This window comes from Martes martes (genome assembly GCF_963455335.1).
Source record: "Martes martes genome assembly, chromosome: 16".
In the NCBI taxonomy this organism is placed as follows: domain Eukaryota; kingdom Metazoa; phylum Chordata; class Mammalia; order Carnivora; family Mustelidae; genus Martes; species Martes martes.
Window position 1 is genome coordinate 39910664 of NC_137904.1, and position 15981 is coordinate 39926644.

Genomic DNA, 15981 nt, shown 5'->3' on the forward strand with positions numbered 1-15981 from the left:
TCATATGGCAGTCACAGGGTCTGCGGTCTGGTCTGCGTGCCTCTGTGCCTGTGGATCTCTCCCCTCCCCCTCCCACCCCAGGAAAGCAGCCAGGCCACGGTCTCATTCAATCTCCTCTTTACTGCGGATGTCACGGTCATCCTCACAGCCACTGGGAGGAGCACACCACTTTAACCCCCGTGTGCTAAGGGGAAGGGTGGGGGCTTTCCGGGGCTACAAAACTAACTATGTACATAGAGCATTCTAGGGAGAAGCCACCCCAAGCACGTGCATGTCCAGGCACGGTGGGAGCAGGGGTCTGGAGCTCAGGCGGGACCGTGTGGGTGTGGGGTGGGCAAGGGGCCGTGTACGTGTGAGGACATGCCGGGGAGGGGCTCTGAGCAGTTTGGCTAAACAGCTGATCTCTGGGTCCTCCCCAGGTCCTCCACTTTAAGGGGGTGCTCTGGGTAAGAACTGTCCCCTCCTAACCTTCACCTTCAAGCCTAGGGTGGAGGGAGAGGCTGCAGGACTACGTCCCCAAACAGGGGCCGAGGGGGCAAACCCTTTCTCTACCCAGGGACACTGGCCCCTGGCTAGCGCTGACCCTGGGCCAGGGCTGGAGTCCCTGCATGGGCCGGGGCGGGGGGTAAGGCAAGCAGGGTGTCCACTTGGAAGGCCAGGGCTGTGGACGGCAGTGAGGGGGACCCAGGACCCCTGGAAGAAAAGTGGCAGCTCTGGTCTCAGAAGGAGGACTGCCATGGAAACATGACTCTGGGACACCCCCCCACATCATGATGGAGACGTCCCCCTATCCTTAGGCACCACCCACAGAGACCAAACACCAGGGAGACCACCGAGGGGTCTCCGCGGAGATGGAGATTGGCACTTAGACCACAGACTGGTCACCGCAGTGACTTCCACAGAGACAGAAGCTGGTCATAAGGGAGAGCCCTCCCCCCACCTGGGGGGGGGAGGGGAGGGTCACTGTGGTGGCCAATCCCAGAGACAACAGTCCGTCTTCTCAGGTGCAGGGGAGCAGGGCAGCCCTTAGCTGACCCGGTATGTGGACGTGTTCTTCGGCTCTGTGCTGGGCACACACCAGTCGCCGGCCTCCTGGATGGTCTGGTAGTGGCGCCAGGCTGACTTGTTGTAGACGGGCAGGCGTTCCACTGAGTCCGTGGACAGGGCCTGGAGAGCACCGGGGTCAGCCCATCCCCCTTCCCAGTGCCTCACCCACGTCTCGGTCAATCACCCTTTTCCCGGGGTGGGTTGTGGGGGTGTCGAACCATGACTTGCCCGGTGTCTGAGTCAGCCCAGCTAGGTGCCAGACACTGGCTGAGACAACGAACCCTGGCCCAGAAAGACCCAGGAAAGGACCTGTCCCTTCTGTGCCTTGCTCCTGCCCGTTCCAGAAGACTACTCACTCAAAGGGTCAGGGAGGTGGAGGTAAGGTGGACTGTGACCTTGAACAAGGTCACCAACTCTGGGTCTCAGTCTGGTCCTGAGCTGAATGACAAGTTCTCTATGGCAGCCCCCCTTCCTTCTGCATGTAAGAAGTCAAAGGTCCCCAAAACAGGGGTCCTAGTCAGGGACCAAGCACTTCCTTAAACTGCCTGCCGAGGTGGGGATGTCTGCAGGCTGGGAACTATAGCTTTGCTCTCTCAGTCTGGAAGGAGTGGAGGGGTGGAGACGGAACCTAGCAGCAGGCTGACCTGCCAGCACAGCCCGCAAGCTGGTCCCCGCACCAGGACCCTCACCTTGAGATAGATGACCGCGTCGGTCCCAAAGCCCTCCATGGAGAAGAGCTGCAGGTCTCCCTGGAAGTACTTGGCATAGAGGCGGGAGATGGGGAGCCCGTACCCGAAGCCAGCCTACAAGGGGGCGGGAAGGGAGAGTGACCAGGAGGCGGGTCTGGGCCTCCTGAGCAAAGGGACCAATGTGTTGAGTTGGGGTCGGGCCAGGGGATTCCCAGAATCCCTCAGGAGTGGGGGCAGTTCGTCCGGTGGAGCCAGAAAGGCTGAGCAGTCCCAGCTGCGGGTGGTAGTCAACAGGGGTGGCAGAGGAGCTCAGCCCTGGGAGCCAGCGGGTGTGGACAGGTCTCGGGGCTCCTGGGTTTCAAGTTCCCAAACCCAGCCCCACCTGCTCTACTGGGAATGACAGAGCTGCTGATGAGTGAACTCTGTGGGGTGCCACTGGGAGAAATGAGGAGAGACAGACACCCGCAGCTCAGGTTGGGGGGTGGCTGCAGTCTGGAGGGAGTGGGAGGAGCAGGGGGGCCCAGACTGGGAGAGGTGACCGATGCTCATACGGCTACACAAGAACAAAGACCATGGGAGGTGAGAAGATGAGAGGCGGGGAGAGTGACAGTTTGATGAGAAGAGGAGAAAAGACAGGAGGCCTTAGGAGGCAGGGGGCACTGGAGGGAAACCATCTCACCAGTGGGGTCCCTCCGGTGCCGGGCTGGGGGGTGGGCGCCGTGGAGTACATGTAGCTAAAGAGTCGCTCGATCTTCCGCAGGGGGACTCCCCCACCTCGGTCACTCATCTGGGGGAGATGGACATGGCTTCAGTGCTCACGTCCCTGCCCCGACACCCCTGACCTCTTGGTCATCCCCATCCCCAGGGTCTCCTCTGAGCCCATCTCCTGGCAGGGGCAGAAGTCCCCATCCCACTGCTCTCCTCCGGCCCCCAAACCAAGGGCCACATACTTTGATGGACAGATCTTCCTCACCCAAGGCCACCATGACCTTGATAGGTGGGAGGACAAGGCTGGACTCGTGGCTTTCCACAGTGGCACGCATGGCATTCTGTGGAGGGACAGGCAGAAGAGACGAGTGAGAATGGCCTAGCCCTAACCATCCCCCAAGGCTGCAGAGGACCATCCCCGCCCCCTTACCTTGAAGAGTTCAAAAAGCATGTGGTAGAGGTGAGAGGGGACATAGACCATGTGAATTGGCTGTTCAGAGTTGGACGCTGCTGGGGAAGTCAAGACCAAGGATCAGGAAATTGTCAAGAGGTCACCATTCAGCATTCACTGACGCAGCACCTAGCACCCAGCACTCAACCAATCACCCATTTATCCTCTAACCATCTGCCGGGCCATTCATCTAGCATTCGTTCACCCACCTGTCTGTCCATACGGTATCCATCCATCACACGGTGTCTGTCCATCCACCCGTTCGTCCATCCATCCAACCACTGTATCCGTGCAACATCCACTAAATCCTCTAGCTACCCTTCCAGCGTCCATTCAACCATCCGACTGTCCCTCAACTACGCATCTGTCCCAACATCCATCCATCCCATCTACCCATGAATTCGGAGTCCAGATTCAGCCTGCCACTCATCCACTGTTCATCTAGCCCCTTCATCCATTCAAAAAGTATCTATCCAGCCTACATCCGGTCTACTAGCATTCACCTGGACCCCAGAGGCCCTAGAGAGCTTTTTAATCCAGTGGGGAGAGGGGAGGGCTGCCGCACACGGTTCTGACTCCAGCACTCTGCCTCTCAAGAATCACTCTAGCCTTGAGAGCTTCTTGGTGTGAGGGGTGCCTGGCACGGAGCTCTGTCTGCGGCAGGAGCTCAATGACTGGGCATGCATTAGCGAATGAAGGAATCTCGGGCCCCGTGCTGGGCAGCGGGGCATAAAGATGAATAAACTTCAGCCCTACGCTCTTGGAAATTCAAGTCTAGACAAAGGCACGAGTGATTTTAATGTTGGGTGTTGTACCCAGAGCTACGTGCCAGGCCCCGCGCTTGAACCTAGGGATACTGAAGGAACATGGCCTGTCTCTGTCCTTCCATCTCTGCCCCCAAGTTATTTATTCATTTATTTGAAGAGATTTTATTTATTTAACAGAGAGAGAGAGAGAGAGAGACAGCAAAAACGGGGGGAAAGGGAGTAGCAGGACCCCCACCCCGCCCCGCTGCCCAAACTGAGCAGGGAGCCCAATGCGGAGCTCCATCCCAGGACCCCAGGATCATGACCCAAGCCAAAGGCAGATGCCCAACCGACTGAGCCACGTGGATGCCCCATGCCTCCAAGTCATTCAGACAGTGACAGTGCATGACAGAGGTACACCCCAGGGGGCTGGGTGCCTAATCATGTTTTCTAGAAAGTCCAGGAAGGCTTTTCGGAGGACCTGGACTTGAACTGGGCCTTAAAGAGGTGGGCAGCATGACTTCCAGGCACAAAAGCCCTCAGGTTTGTGGCGCACAGGCAGGGGGTAGCTGAGGAACAGGTTGGGGAGGGGAAGGGTAGAGAAACTTCCAGATCCCTGATCCTCCTTTCCCCTACGACCCTGGTTCCTCAGCAAGTTCTAACCTCTCTACCTCCAAAATATTTATCAAATCTACCTCTTTCTTTCCATCTCTGCTGCCTTTCCGTCCTCTGGATTCCTGCAGTGACCTCCTAACTGGTCTTCCTGAGGTCTTGCCCACCCCCTCCTACCTCTAAGTATCTTTAGAACAAGTATCAGACCCTGGCATCACCGTGCTTCAAACTCTTCAATGGGCTTCCCTGCTGCACACAACATCCCAGCTCCTGTCTGTGGCCCACGGGCCCTGCACGCCTTCGCCTCTGTCTCCAACCCCTCCCTGCCCATCTCCCAGCCCCCCTCCTGGTCCTGCTGGTCCCTGACCACCCACCCCACCCAAAGTTAAGATCCCCATAGCCATCCTCTTGTATCCCTTCTTCCCCTCCTCTTGTCACAGAGATTCCCTCCCCCGAAGTTCTAACGGGCTCCTGGCTGCCCAGCTAGAGACTGAATTCCCAGCCTCCCTGGCCAGGTGACCTAAGGCAATGACTGTCCAGCCTCTGGGTCCTGTCTTCTCCATCCTCTTCCCCTTCTCCAGCTGGAGCCGAGACACAAGGGTGGGGAGCTGACTTTCACTGTCCCACCCCAGGGGCTTCAAAGAGGGAAACCTCTCTCTTAATTAGGCCACTGTCACCTGGATTCTGAAAAGGCACCCAAACCGACACCTTAGTAAATACACTGCTCCTCCCCATCGCTGTCACGTGACCTCATCTTGTCTCCTCCCTGTCACTTGTCACCATCTGAAATTAGCTTGTGGGTTATCTGCTCGCTGGCTAATGGCCCCCTTCCCCAGCCTCCCCAGCATCAAGAACGTGACCTCCGTGAGAAGCGCGACCTTCCCTGGCAAGTTTACTGCTTAATAACGTTTACTTAGCAAATATATTAGTAATAATACTGCTAACAAGAAGTCAATAATAGCTCGGCTTCTGTCCCAACCAGTTCTTTTCCCTTTTTTCCCCTCCCCCCGTTCTTTTCCTGACTCTCCATCTCATCTTTCTCTCCAGAGCCCTTAGACAGACAGACACACACACATAGACACACACACAGACACACAAACACACAGAGCCTCCCTCACTCACTGTTGATCTCCTGGATCTCCAAGTCAGGCGAGGCCATGTAATACTTGTCACACAGGAGCTTGGCCATATCGTAGGCATCTGACAGAAGACAGTGGCCATTTAGGGAACGGGATGGTCCACCCAGCAGGCAGTCCTCCTGCCTTGCACTGGTACAAGGCATCCCCAACATTAAACCCAAGCAGACGAGGCCCCTACTCACAGGGGAACGGCACATCCTCTGGCAAGGGAGCCAGAGGGGGTCTCTGGGGCTCCTCTGTGGGCTAGCATGGTGGGGACATCTTACCCTTTACCACCTCAGAGACATTGCAGTTTGGGTCGATGCTGCCAATGTGTTTGGGGTGGGCTGGGTTGGTGCTGCCGTCAAAAATCAGGGCTGCGGGCGAGAAGGCAGAGAGCTGTTGGTGGGCCTCCCCTCCTACCCACCACCCCCACTCTGGCCACCGTGAAGCCAGGGAGGCGCGCTCGGTCCTGAGCACCCCGGCCCCGCTCACTGTGCTGGTTGATAAGCATGCGGATGGAGATGCGGCTGAGGTAGAAGCGGTCCAGAAAGTACTGGATATTCTGGTTGGAGACGGGGTCGTCGCCGTATGTGTCCTTGTACTCCAGCACGCCCTGCGCCATGGTGGGCACCACGTCGTTGTGGCGGTTCCGGATGGTGACCAGGGCGTCCGTGAACCTGCAGGGCATGGCGGCTTAGTCCCAAACTGGAGATGCCCCCAGACTCTCCCCCACTTCTGACCTCCTCTCCACGGGTCTTTGTTCATAGGACCCCTCCCAACTGACAGACACAGTGTCCTCCCTGCTGCTTCCCGAGCCCGCCCTGAGTGTCCCACCACCTGCCCGACGGCCAGGGGAGTCCCTCAGGGGCAGGAGCTTGGATCTCCCTAATCAGACCCAGGGCCCTGGAGGCCAGGGGCTAATTCACCCTCAGACTAGATATCCTTGAAGACAGGGATCATTTCTCCCATCCTCCTGCACATTTCTGCCTCAGGGCTGTGATCCAGGGCCCCTCGCCTGCCCCTGCCCTCCTGACTCCCCACTGGGGCCTTCACTCACTGGCTCAGCGTACGGTGGTCCTCCGGGTCCTTATCTAGGAACACCATGATGTCCAGGAGGCTTTGGACATACCTGTGTGCATTAGAGGGGGTGCCATTCAGCTCCAGGCCAAGCCCGGCTCCCTTTCCAACGGACTCAGCAGCCCCCGCGCCTATCCCACCCCCCACCATGGGCAGTGGCACACAGAGCTGCCCCCGCACCTGCCTCACCCCTACCCACACAGAGCCGCCTTGCCCGACAGGCTACACCACACTTTTTCTCAATTCATTTCATCTGCATGCGAGTCTCCCTGACAACACAGTAAGTTATGCAAGAACATCTCTCATTTGCCGGTCCCCCTCCTAGCACCTTTGCTGTGCAATCTAAGAATAGCAGTCTTCGGAGGGCACCGGGGATCATCCCGTCCCCGGGGTCTCGTGGATTATTGGCCAAGAGAGAAGGCTGGGGCAAGTCGCTTAACCTACCGGAGCCCCTTCATGGAAACTGATCCTAGCATTTGTCCCCCAGGGTTCCCGCTGCCTCCCTTGGGGCATGCCTGGCAGAGCGGCTGGCCCAGGGCACTTCACAGAGCAGGGGCTCAGTGAAGATTAGCGCCTACCATTCTGGGCCCCTGCTCAGGGGCCGTGCAGTCTGCCTAGGGAAGTGGATTTCAGATGGTGGGTGGGAAGGACACAGAAGTGGGGAAAGGCATGCCCAGCTCTGACCGTGGTGGGGGGGCCACAGAGCCCACGGGGAGCCGAGACAGTTCACTCTACTCCAAAGGCCCAGCAGGAGTGCGCGGCCCCCCACAACCCCCCATCTGCAGGCCTGGTTGGGAGGCCGATTTCCCCAGGACCTAGAAGAGCTGGGGAACCAGGGGAGTGCTGGGAAGCAGGGGGCCAGCCTGTGCAAGGCTCACCTGTGGCAGCAGACAGTGCCAACCTAGAGCTACTGTCCCACCCTGCCCTTGTAAGCCAAGACCCCCACTGTTCCCCTGCTGCCATGCCCAGCCCACGGGTTGTTCTGGGGATGGCCACACTCTGGCAGAAACATTTGCAGCCAGCAGGAGGCAGGGGCTGCCAAGAGTCCTGGGACAGACAGCTCTGTGGCCTAAGGGTCTCTCTAGAAAAGGGCCTTTGATGGTACATGAATTCCTGTGTACAACAGTGCTTTGACCTTGGCAGGTCAGAAAGGCAGGAATTAGCCCCATTTTACAGGCCCCTAAACTGAGGCCTGAAGTAGTCATCAGGCTGGGAGGCGGTGTGGTGATACTCAGTCCCCCACGCTCTTGTCACTGCCCCGTGCCGTGTCTGCTCAGAATGCTCACCTAGGCATCCCTGAGGGCCTCTCTGCCCAGAGTACCTGTCCCCCTTCACCTCTCCCCCGCTGCTCTCACTTTGGACACTAGAGGAGAAGGTCAGGGGCACTGGCTGGGGTGCTGGCTCTGCTGAGTCCCAGTCCTGGCTTGTCCCTTGGGGCTGTATGACCTGGGTAAGTCATGAAGCCTCTCTGGGTCTGAGTTTCCGCCTCAGGAAAGTGGAGGGTTTCATAGCTCCTTCCATCACTGCCTTGCGGTGAGGGCCAAAGGTGATACTCAGCCCCGTGCCTGCCACGCAGCGAGCACTCTCTGGATGCGTGCACCCGTTACGAATGGTGGTTTATACATCGGCCACTGCTGAGCATGTCCTCTGAGCCCCCACAGGGCACCCAACACCCTCCTCCTGGTCGTACTGGCTGTAGGCTCCAAATCCTGCTCTGGACAGCCATCATGCTGTGGATGGCAGGAACGGGGCCGTCCCAGCCCCGGTGCTCCCTGCCTGCCCTCCCGACCCAGCAGGAGAGACCAGCCTCCCCCCATCCCTGCAGCCACAGCAGACAATCAGAGAGGTGCTCCAAAGGCAGGGCCTCAAGCTTCCTGGAGGGTAGGTGCCTGCTAGTGCCTGCCTCTGCCCAGAGTCTACCCAGGGTCTCCCCTCCCCCAGCAGTCCCATGGAGCATGGGGTATTCCCCTTTTTGTAGCCGGAAACCAGCTCAGAGGTGATATGGCCCAGGCCCCACAGTGAGGGGCGGTGCTGGGATTCAAACCCATGTCTGTCTGACTCCCTGCCCACACGTCATGGCCAACCGTTGACCATCCACACGGGTCCCAACAGCGCGGCTGCCGATGTGACCGTTGCCACCGGCCTTGGACAGCGCTCAGCTCTGTGCCTGCTGGCTGCCCTAGTCTGGCCTCTGTGATACCCTGTGCGGTGGGTGCTCGTGCTGCCCTCATTCTACAGAGGAGGTGGTCTCCGTGCAGAGCCGGGCTTCTCTCTCGCAGGCAATGTGCCTCCAAATCCCTGCCCTGCCCCTGCCCCCAAGCCCAGAATCCAGCTTCAGGCTCCTGAGTCTGGGATGATGAGGGGATTTGGGGAGAAAACCTGCAAGTGTGTAAGGCTGGGGTAGGCAGAGAGAGGGAGGGGAGGAAACCAGCTGGAGAGCGGGGCTCAGAACCCCTTCCTAAGATGGGGGGTGGGGAAGAGTTGGGGGGGCAGGCAGGGACAGAGGGGTGGGAGCTAGGAGGCCCTGCCTGCTGGGCCAGGAGGTGCAGGGGTGGGGACAGTGGGCTAGCTGCTGGCACCACCCCTCTGAGGCTGCCTAACGGGCCCTAGAGAACAGAAGCGGGGCCTGGTCACACGGCTAGGAAGTAGAGCAAAGGGCAGCAGGATGGATGGACAATGGGCAGTGCCCGCCGGCACGGCAGGGGGAGGGCTGCCGGCGGGCACTGCCAGCCTCGGGCCTCCGTCTCCTGCACTATGAAGCAGAGTGAGGACCCCTGCCTGCCCCCTACAAAGGGCCATTCCTTCCGGGGAGTAGTTCCACATGGGCTCTCGGCAGGGAGACGACAAGATGGGAAGGATCTTCCCAGAGGATACTGGCCCTGGCCTGGAGCCCGCCGAGGTCTGGCACCCCAGATGTCACTCTCAGGCAAGATCTGGTCCTAAAGGGGGAGACACTGAGGAGGAACACTGGCTGCTGGGCTGCCCACCTCGCTGACCTGAAGGGAAAGAACTGGGCTTGGAACTAGGAGGCCTGAAGCCTGGTGTAATGACAGATGTAGTGCTGACCTCCCCCCTCAGCTGGACAGAGCAGGCCCAGCAGGCAGTGGGGACCCAATGTAGCTGCTCCAGAAAAGGCCTGGGCCTGCCCACCTCAGCCCCAAATCAGGCCGCCCAGGCCTCCTGCTTTCTGGGGCTTTCTAGCCTGCCCAGAGCCCTGGATTTGGGAGGCAGGGGGTGGACTGTGTGGGGAGGTGGAGGGGGCGTGTGACCGGTAGCATGTGTAAGTGTGTGTGTGTTTGTGTGTGCACACCATGCACTAGCGCCCACAGCCGCGGCAGATAAGGAGTGTGAACAAGGCAGTAGCCATGTGAGGAGGGGGCGGTGGCAGACCTGTCCCGAGTCTGGAAGCTGCTCTCTGCGGGGGAGCTGAGCGCAGGCCCTGAGCCAGGCACACCTGGGTCCCGTGGCTGGCTGTGCCACCAGAGGCCACTGAACCGCTCCAGTCCCTGGCTCGAAAATGGTGTTCACGGCAGTACTACTCTGACATCCTCAGTCTTGACTCCGGTTATGGAAAGAGAGGCCAAGGGATTCAGCGAGGGTGAGACTCCAGCCCTAACTCCATGCCTGGCGTGGCACCAGCCCCTGGGGCCACCGCCACGGCACTGGTTCTTCTCAAGGGCTGTGGTTCCCACAGGGTGGGGCTGCGGGTCTGCGGCAGGCTGGGTTTGCCCACGGGCGGGGGAGATCCCGAGAGGCTGCTGGCCACACTGCCTCCAGCCCTTTTCCCTTTTCCCTCCAGCCCCTGCAAGACCTCTGTGACAGGAGACTCACTGTCATCTGATTCTACCCTGCGACTCTCACTTAACCCCCCACTTTCTGGAAGCATACTCCTACCAGCTCCATGCCCTCCTGAGACGGCCTTTCTCGCCCGCTCCGTGCTCTCACATCCCAAGCCAGCAAGCGCATTCCAGTAAGGTGAACCCTACCCTCCCAAGGCCTCTCTCGGGGAGTTTGGCCATCTCTGATCCAGGTCACTGCTCCAGAACCCAGCACTCGACCTCTCTGCTCACAAGCGCGGCTGCCAGGTCACACAGCCTTAGGCGGGAGTCTCAGCTCTCCCACCTGCTGCCTGAGTGATCTCACGCACATGTCCTAACCTCTCTGAACCTCAGTCTGCTCATCTATGAAATGGAAGAGATGACAAGGCCTCCCGCAAAAGGCTATCGGGAAGGCTAATTGAGGGAACGTGTGGACATGCCTAGAACAGTTCCTGACGCATGGCAGGCCCTCCAGGTCTGTTTGCTTTCATCATCACCATCGCTGTGAGGACCACATTGTCTCAGAGAACCTTGGCCACACTCACATCTGCGGCGAAGCTCGGGGACACGGCTTGTGTTGACAGAGTTCTGCACACTTTTGCATCAAACGGTAGCATCTGCCCTTAGAAACAGAGCAGATCCCCATTTTACAGGTGAGGAAGCCAAGGCTCAGGGAGGCCAGGGGTCTGCCAAGGATTAAGGTCCAACAAGCAGCGAAGCCACGCCTCCAAGGCGAGCATGCTGACAGTGAAGCCAAAACGGTCGGCTTCCTACGGCCTTCCAGGCACTTCCAAAATGGGCTCCCTCCGCACTAGGTCTGTCTGGTTGAAACAATTCACCAGGTTTATTTCAAACCAGGAATGCTCAACTCGTCCTCAGTGACTCTTGCCTAGAACCTCTCTGCAGCTGAGTAACAACTCCATCGGCCTCCCCACTTTGTATCACTACCACTACGAACAGCATTTATACCGGACTTTTCTATTTTCCAAAAGAAGCGTTCGCTCTTTACTCGTCAGCGACTGAGGGTAGAGGCCCTCTTGCCAGGCTCCTTGGTATGCTGTCCCCCTCCTCTCATGCAAACCTGCCCACCGCCACCACTTCTGCATTCAAGCCGGCAGCGGGTTCTCCTAGAGGGGGTCTGCCCTCTCTCACAGGTGGCCACCTCGTCTCCAGCAGAAAGTCCCTCCTCCCCTCAGACCTCAGTCTTTCTCGCTGCAGCCAATGATGCCCATTCCCCAGAAACAGCCTCAGCGGGCTCTGGTCGGTGCGTCAGGACATTCTAACAATCCCATGGCCTGTTCTCAGCTAAATCAACCACCGGGAAGTGCTCTCTCTTGTCTAACTTCGCTCTGTCCTGCTGTTGCTGGGCATGACTTAGAAGCTTCAAGGGAAGAAAGGCCAGACCCAGCCCACACATGCAAAACTGGTTTTCAGAAATGGCTTCTCCTGGGGGAGTCACGGGCAGTTCAGCAGCTCCCTGCTCCCCCACATCCCGACACACATCCCCCAGCTCTCCTAAGAACACAGTGCCCAGGGAGGGGCCCGAAAGGGCCTTTCCTGGCGTCAGGGGCTCACCGGAGAGGCAGCCAGGCCAGTCAACTGGGCAGAGCTGGAGGATGAGCGGGCAAACAGATGGCACCTTCTGTCTCCACCCCATGACTTCCCCACTACCCCGCGCTGGGAAATGCTGCTTGGCTCAGATGTCCCACACCTCCGAGGGCCAGAGCCCAGCGAGGGGTGACCTGGTTGGGCTACAGGAATGCCAGCCCCTGCCCTCTGTCCCTGTCCCCCTTCACAGCTTGCACCAAACAGTGCTGCTGGCACAGAGTCAGGTCCTGGAGGCCCTCTCTCGGCCCCTGTCTGCCTCCACGGCCGGGCACAGGCAGCTCCGAGGCCTGGAATGCCCTTCCCGTCTTTCTAGGTCTAGGCTCACTCCGGCCCCCTGGGAGGCCTGGTGACACGTCACCTCCTCTATGCATCCACTTCAACTTCCCCACAACTCTCTGCTTCACCTGACACCCAGTGTGCACCTGCTAGGAGCCTGGCCTTGTGCACTGCCACTGTCCTTCCCGAATCTCATTAAACCAGAGTAAGTCCTGCCTCTGCGTACATCCATGCATAGAAATGATGCTAGAAGCACACCACTAGGACCTTCTGAAACCCGACTAGTGTTTGGTTATGGTGTGGAGGGTAGTGGCTGGCACTCTCTTCTGTCTATTTTCCCGTGTCTTCCAAATGTCCAGGCAGACGTGTTATACTTCCACCACGAGGAGGAAGAAAGCCCCAACCCATGTGACTTTTTAAATAACATTTTCATTCTTCAGTAAAAGTAACTCTTTGCCAGCTCCCTGCTCCCACCACCATCTACAATCTCCGGAGCTCCCGGAGGGCACCTGCTGCTGCTCTCCTGCCTCCAACACCACGCTGGGCTCGCAGCAGGTGTGGACCCCTGCTCCCGAATCCAACAGGGGACCGCAGCCACGCTGCACCACAGCCAGGAGAACTGGCGAAGCGTTTTGGCACAGGTGCCACCGAAGACCAACCAGAATTCGTCATTGGTGTGCCAGTCACACAGCAAATTCTTGTTTGTTCCTCATGTGACCAGCCGTTGGTGTCTGTCATCCAATTACTTAACCTGGGACAGACTTCTAGAGGAAACTTTACTGAGGATTTTCTTCTGCTACCGGAGCAACTTTTGGTCTTTGCCCCTCCAAAGTTCTCGGGGCTGGGTACGATGCCATCCCTGCGTCTCAGTGTTTCTCAACATCCAAAACAGTCTGACTTGTAGCTTGGATTATATCATTAGAAAATTCGTTTCTTCCTGTTTCTGTTTCCCTATAATGTGGCCTGTCCCCAGGTAAATAGGACCTAGTAGGTGCTGGGTATTCAGAACCAGAGCCGGTGGTGAACGCTGATACTGGCATGGTTTGGGTTTTGGCTGTGAAAACAATTCCCCGGGTAGACCCTGGGTTTCTGGAGAAAGTAAGAATGGTAAGCATAGGGCTGGTAAACATGGAGGCTAGGAGCTTTATCTCACTCCCTGCTCTGGCCTAGTATTCCACTTGACCTTGGGGCAACTCTCCAGCCTCTTGGAGCCCCTGTGCTTCCCCTCTGTCCCCACCCCCCTCAAGGCTGCTGAGAGCACAGAGACTCTGGGAGCCCAGGGGCATCTGGCAGCAGAGCGGGAGGTACAGGGACCTGGCCAGGGGTCTCACCAGCTCTGGACCAGCTGCACCGAGGGTGTGCTCAGCACTCGGTCAGGAAGCAGGTTGATCTCTTTCATGATGTTGGCCAGGCGCACAGGCAGCTCCTGCCTGAGGAAGGTGAATGAGGTTTTCTCACAGGCATTGCTGGACCCTGAGGGAAAGAGAGAGAGAGAGAGAGAGGTGAGCCCACAGAGCTGCAAACCACTGGAGCCAGAGGTCATCTCGGGGGTCAGGTCAATTAAATCCTTCATTTCCTGAGGGTTCAGAGAAGTGACCAAGGGCACAGAGCACAGCAGCTCTCTTGATCTCCTGCAGTGCGCCCACTGCCACGCCACCCTGCCCAACCCTCTCCAAGCTTGTGTCCCACCACCCCAAGCCTGCTTGCCTTCAACCACAGGGGACATCTGGAGCCAGCTCTGGCCTCAGTTACCTCGCTTCTTCACTTTCTGCCTCTCCTAGCAGACACTCGCTTTGAGAGGTGGAAGGGGTAGAGTGGGGTGGATCCAGTGGGCAGAGGAACCTGGGAAAACCACGCCTTCCCAGGTCTGGGTCTGGCTGAGGGGCACTGTGCCCGGCCCATGGCATCTGCAGGGCCACAGTGTTCTTTCTGGCTCAGTCTGTCTTCACCCAGGCTGGTCTCGATGACTACTGTAGAGTTCTCCCTGCATTAATGCCCATGTGGGAGGCACACAGGGCCCAAGGATGGGAGCCCAAATGTCTTGGTCCTTGGTCTGGCTTCAAGATGAAGACGGGAGCGGTAGCTAGCCATGGCCTAGAGTCAGAAGAGCTAGATGCTAGTCTAAGTTCTGCTTCCAAGTCTGCCACCTAGGGCATGTGACTACCCTTCTGAAGATCTGTTTCCCCCACTGCACTACAAGTGGACCAAACTCTACTGGGAGCCCCACCCAGCCCATTTCTATAATTGGGGTCCAGTCTGGACTGGACAGCTACTGGTGGCTGACAATGGGCCCAGGGGGCTTTTCTACATGGGGGGAGCTCAAACAGGGCAGGGGGACAGGCAGACTAGTCCTGGAGAACAGGGGCCCTGTGTCCTGGTTGCCTCCTCCCCACTCTCTCCCCTCAGTGACGCAGCTGTAACTTGAGCCAGGCACTGTCTCTTCAACTCGAGAGAGACCTGGGCACCCCGTGCTAATCCCCAGCTGGCACCAGGGAAATGCCGTGTAGACAGACAGGGGACAGGGCCCACACAATGCCTGTTTCAGTGGCCAGTGGCACAGCCTTGCTTCTGCTCCAGAGGCAACCCCAGGGCGTTGCTGGTGGGTGAACTGGCCCAGGAACCTAGGGGCTGCCAAGGCTGCAAGCCTTCTGACTCACTTCATGGTGCTCCAGGCCTCCACCAGGTTGGGGACAGGAAGCCAGGCCCAGACAGATTTGCTCTTCAAGTGTCCTTGCCTACTGGGCCAGCTGGGGTTTCTTCAGTGGGTCGGGGTGTGCTCATCAGCCAAGTCCCTCCTGTTGACATTTTTCTTAAAGAGCTGGGTCCCCACCTGACCCCAGGTGCCCACCCCAGCCCAGGTCTCCTTCCAGCTGTCTGCACCTCCTAATACCGCCTTGTTACTCCCACCAGCATCCCTGCCCCATTTCCTCTCCATCTCCAACACTCTGAGTCACTAGGACAACCACCATTAACCCTTTCTGTCTGGATATACCCCACTCCCTTCCTGCCCTAACATCCCCTCCTTGCTGTGCCTTACTGGGCAAGACCTTTCATAAAGCCCAGGGAGATACTCAGACCCCTCCTTCTCAGTGCCCCCACTTCCCACTGACAGCCCAGTATAGAGCTTTTCCCCAGGATACCTTAACCCTTTCAGGGCCAGTCCCTGCCCCTCCCCCCACCGCCTTAACTCTTCCCTGCCTGTACCCCAGCAACCCTTCCCTGTCACGCAGGGCCTCTCTTCTCCTCCGCGTTAATCTTTCAAGGCCAGGGCCCCCTCCCTCACCGCCCCCCGAGCTCCGCGGGCCCCCAGGGCCAGCCGCCCCCACCCCACCCACTCCGTACCAAAGTCCAGAAACTGCTTTATGGACAGCGGGGACGGGGAGAACTTGCTGAAGTGTTCGATATACTTGGGCGCCCCTGCCAGCGACGCATTCTTCAGCAGAGCGCGGACCCAGCGCATGGTGGCGGCGGCGGCGGCGGCAGCGGCGGCCGCAGCTTGGGCTCGGTCTCGGGTCCCCCCGCGGGCAGCGCGGGCGCTCAGCTCGGCCCAGCTCGGCCCAGCTCGGCCCAGCCCGGCCCAGCCCGGCCCAGCGACTGGGACCTGCAGCCTCCTCCCCGCCCCTGGGCGGGCAGTCCTCCAAGTCCCGCCAATCGGCTCGTCGCGGCGCTCCGACGTCGCCAATGGCCGCTCACAAACAACGCCGGCAGAGCCAATCGCCTCTCGCCTCGGCACGTGTCTTTCCCCCCCCCCCCCTGGACCCGCCCCCTTAACCCCGTCCTGCCCCGGGCGGCCTGTTGTTTTCGCGAGGCCGAGGCGAGAGCCCGCCT

The 15981-nt window shown here is 58.9% G+C and overlaps 1 protein-coding gene across 4 annotated transcripts; it reads right to left on the reverse strand.

The window, feature by feature from the left end:
• Nucleotides 1-100: 100 nt before the first annotated feature.
• Nucleotides 101-15752, reverse strand: PDK2 (pyruvate dehydrogenase kinase 2). Of its 4 annotated transcripts, none has more exons than XM_080826163.1 (12): nt 15496-15627; nt 14811-14948; nt 13485-13626; nt 6432-6503; nt 5867-6051; nt 5659-5748; nt 5376-5453; nt 2875-2951; nt 2687-2785; nt 2416-2523; nt 1737-1850; nt 101-1167 (listed from the first exon to the last, which is right to left on the reverse strand). In XM_080826163.1, the coding sequence occupies exons 3-12, from the start codon at nt 13550-13552 to the stop codon at nt 1027-1029; spliced, it is 1032 nt and encodes a 343-aa protein (XP_080682289.1). In that variant the 5' UTR covers nt 13553-13626; nt 14811-14948; nt 15496-15627; the 3' UTR covers nt 101-1026. The 4 variants fall into 4 exon arrangements, with proteins under 4 accessions (XP_080682289.1, XP_080682288.1, XP_080682290.1 ...); XM_080826162.1 differs by having other exon boundaries at nt 2875-2954; XM_080826164.1 differs by lacking the exon at nt 14811-14948 and having other exon boundaries at nt 15496-15752.
• Between the last annotated feature and the right edge of the window lie 229 nt (nt 15753-15981).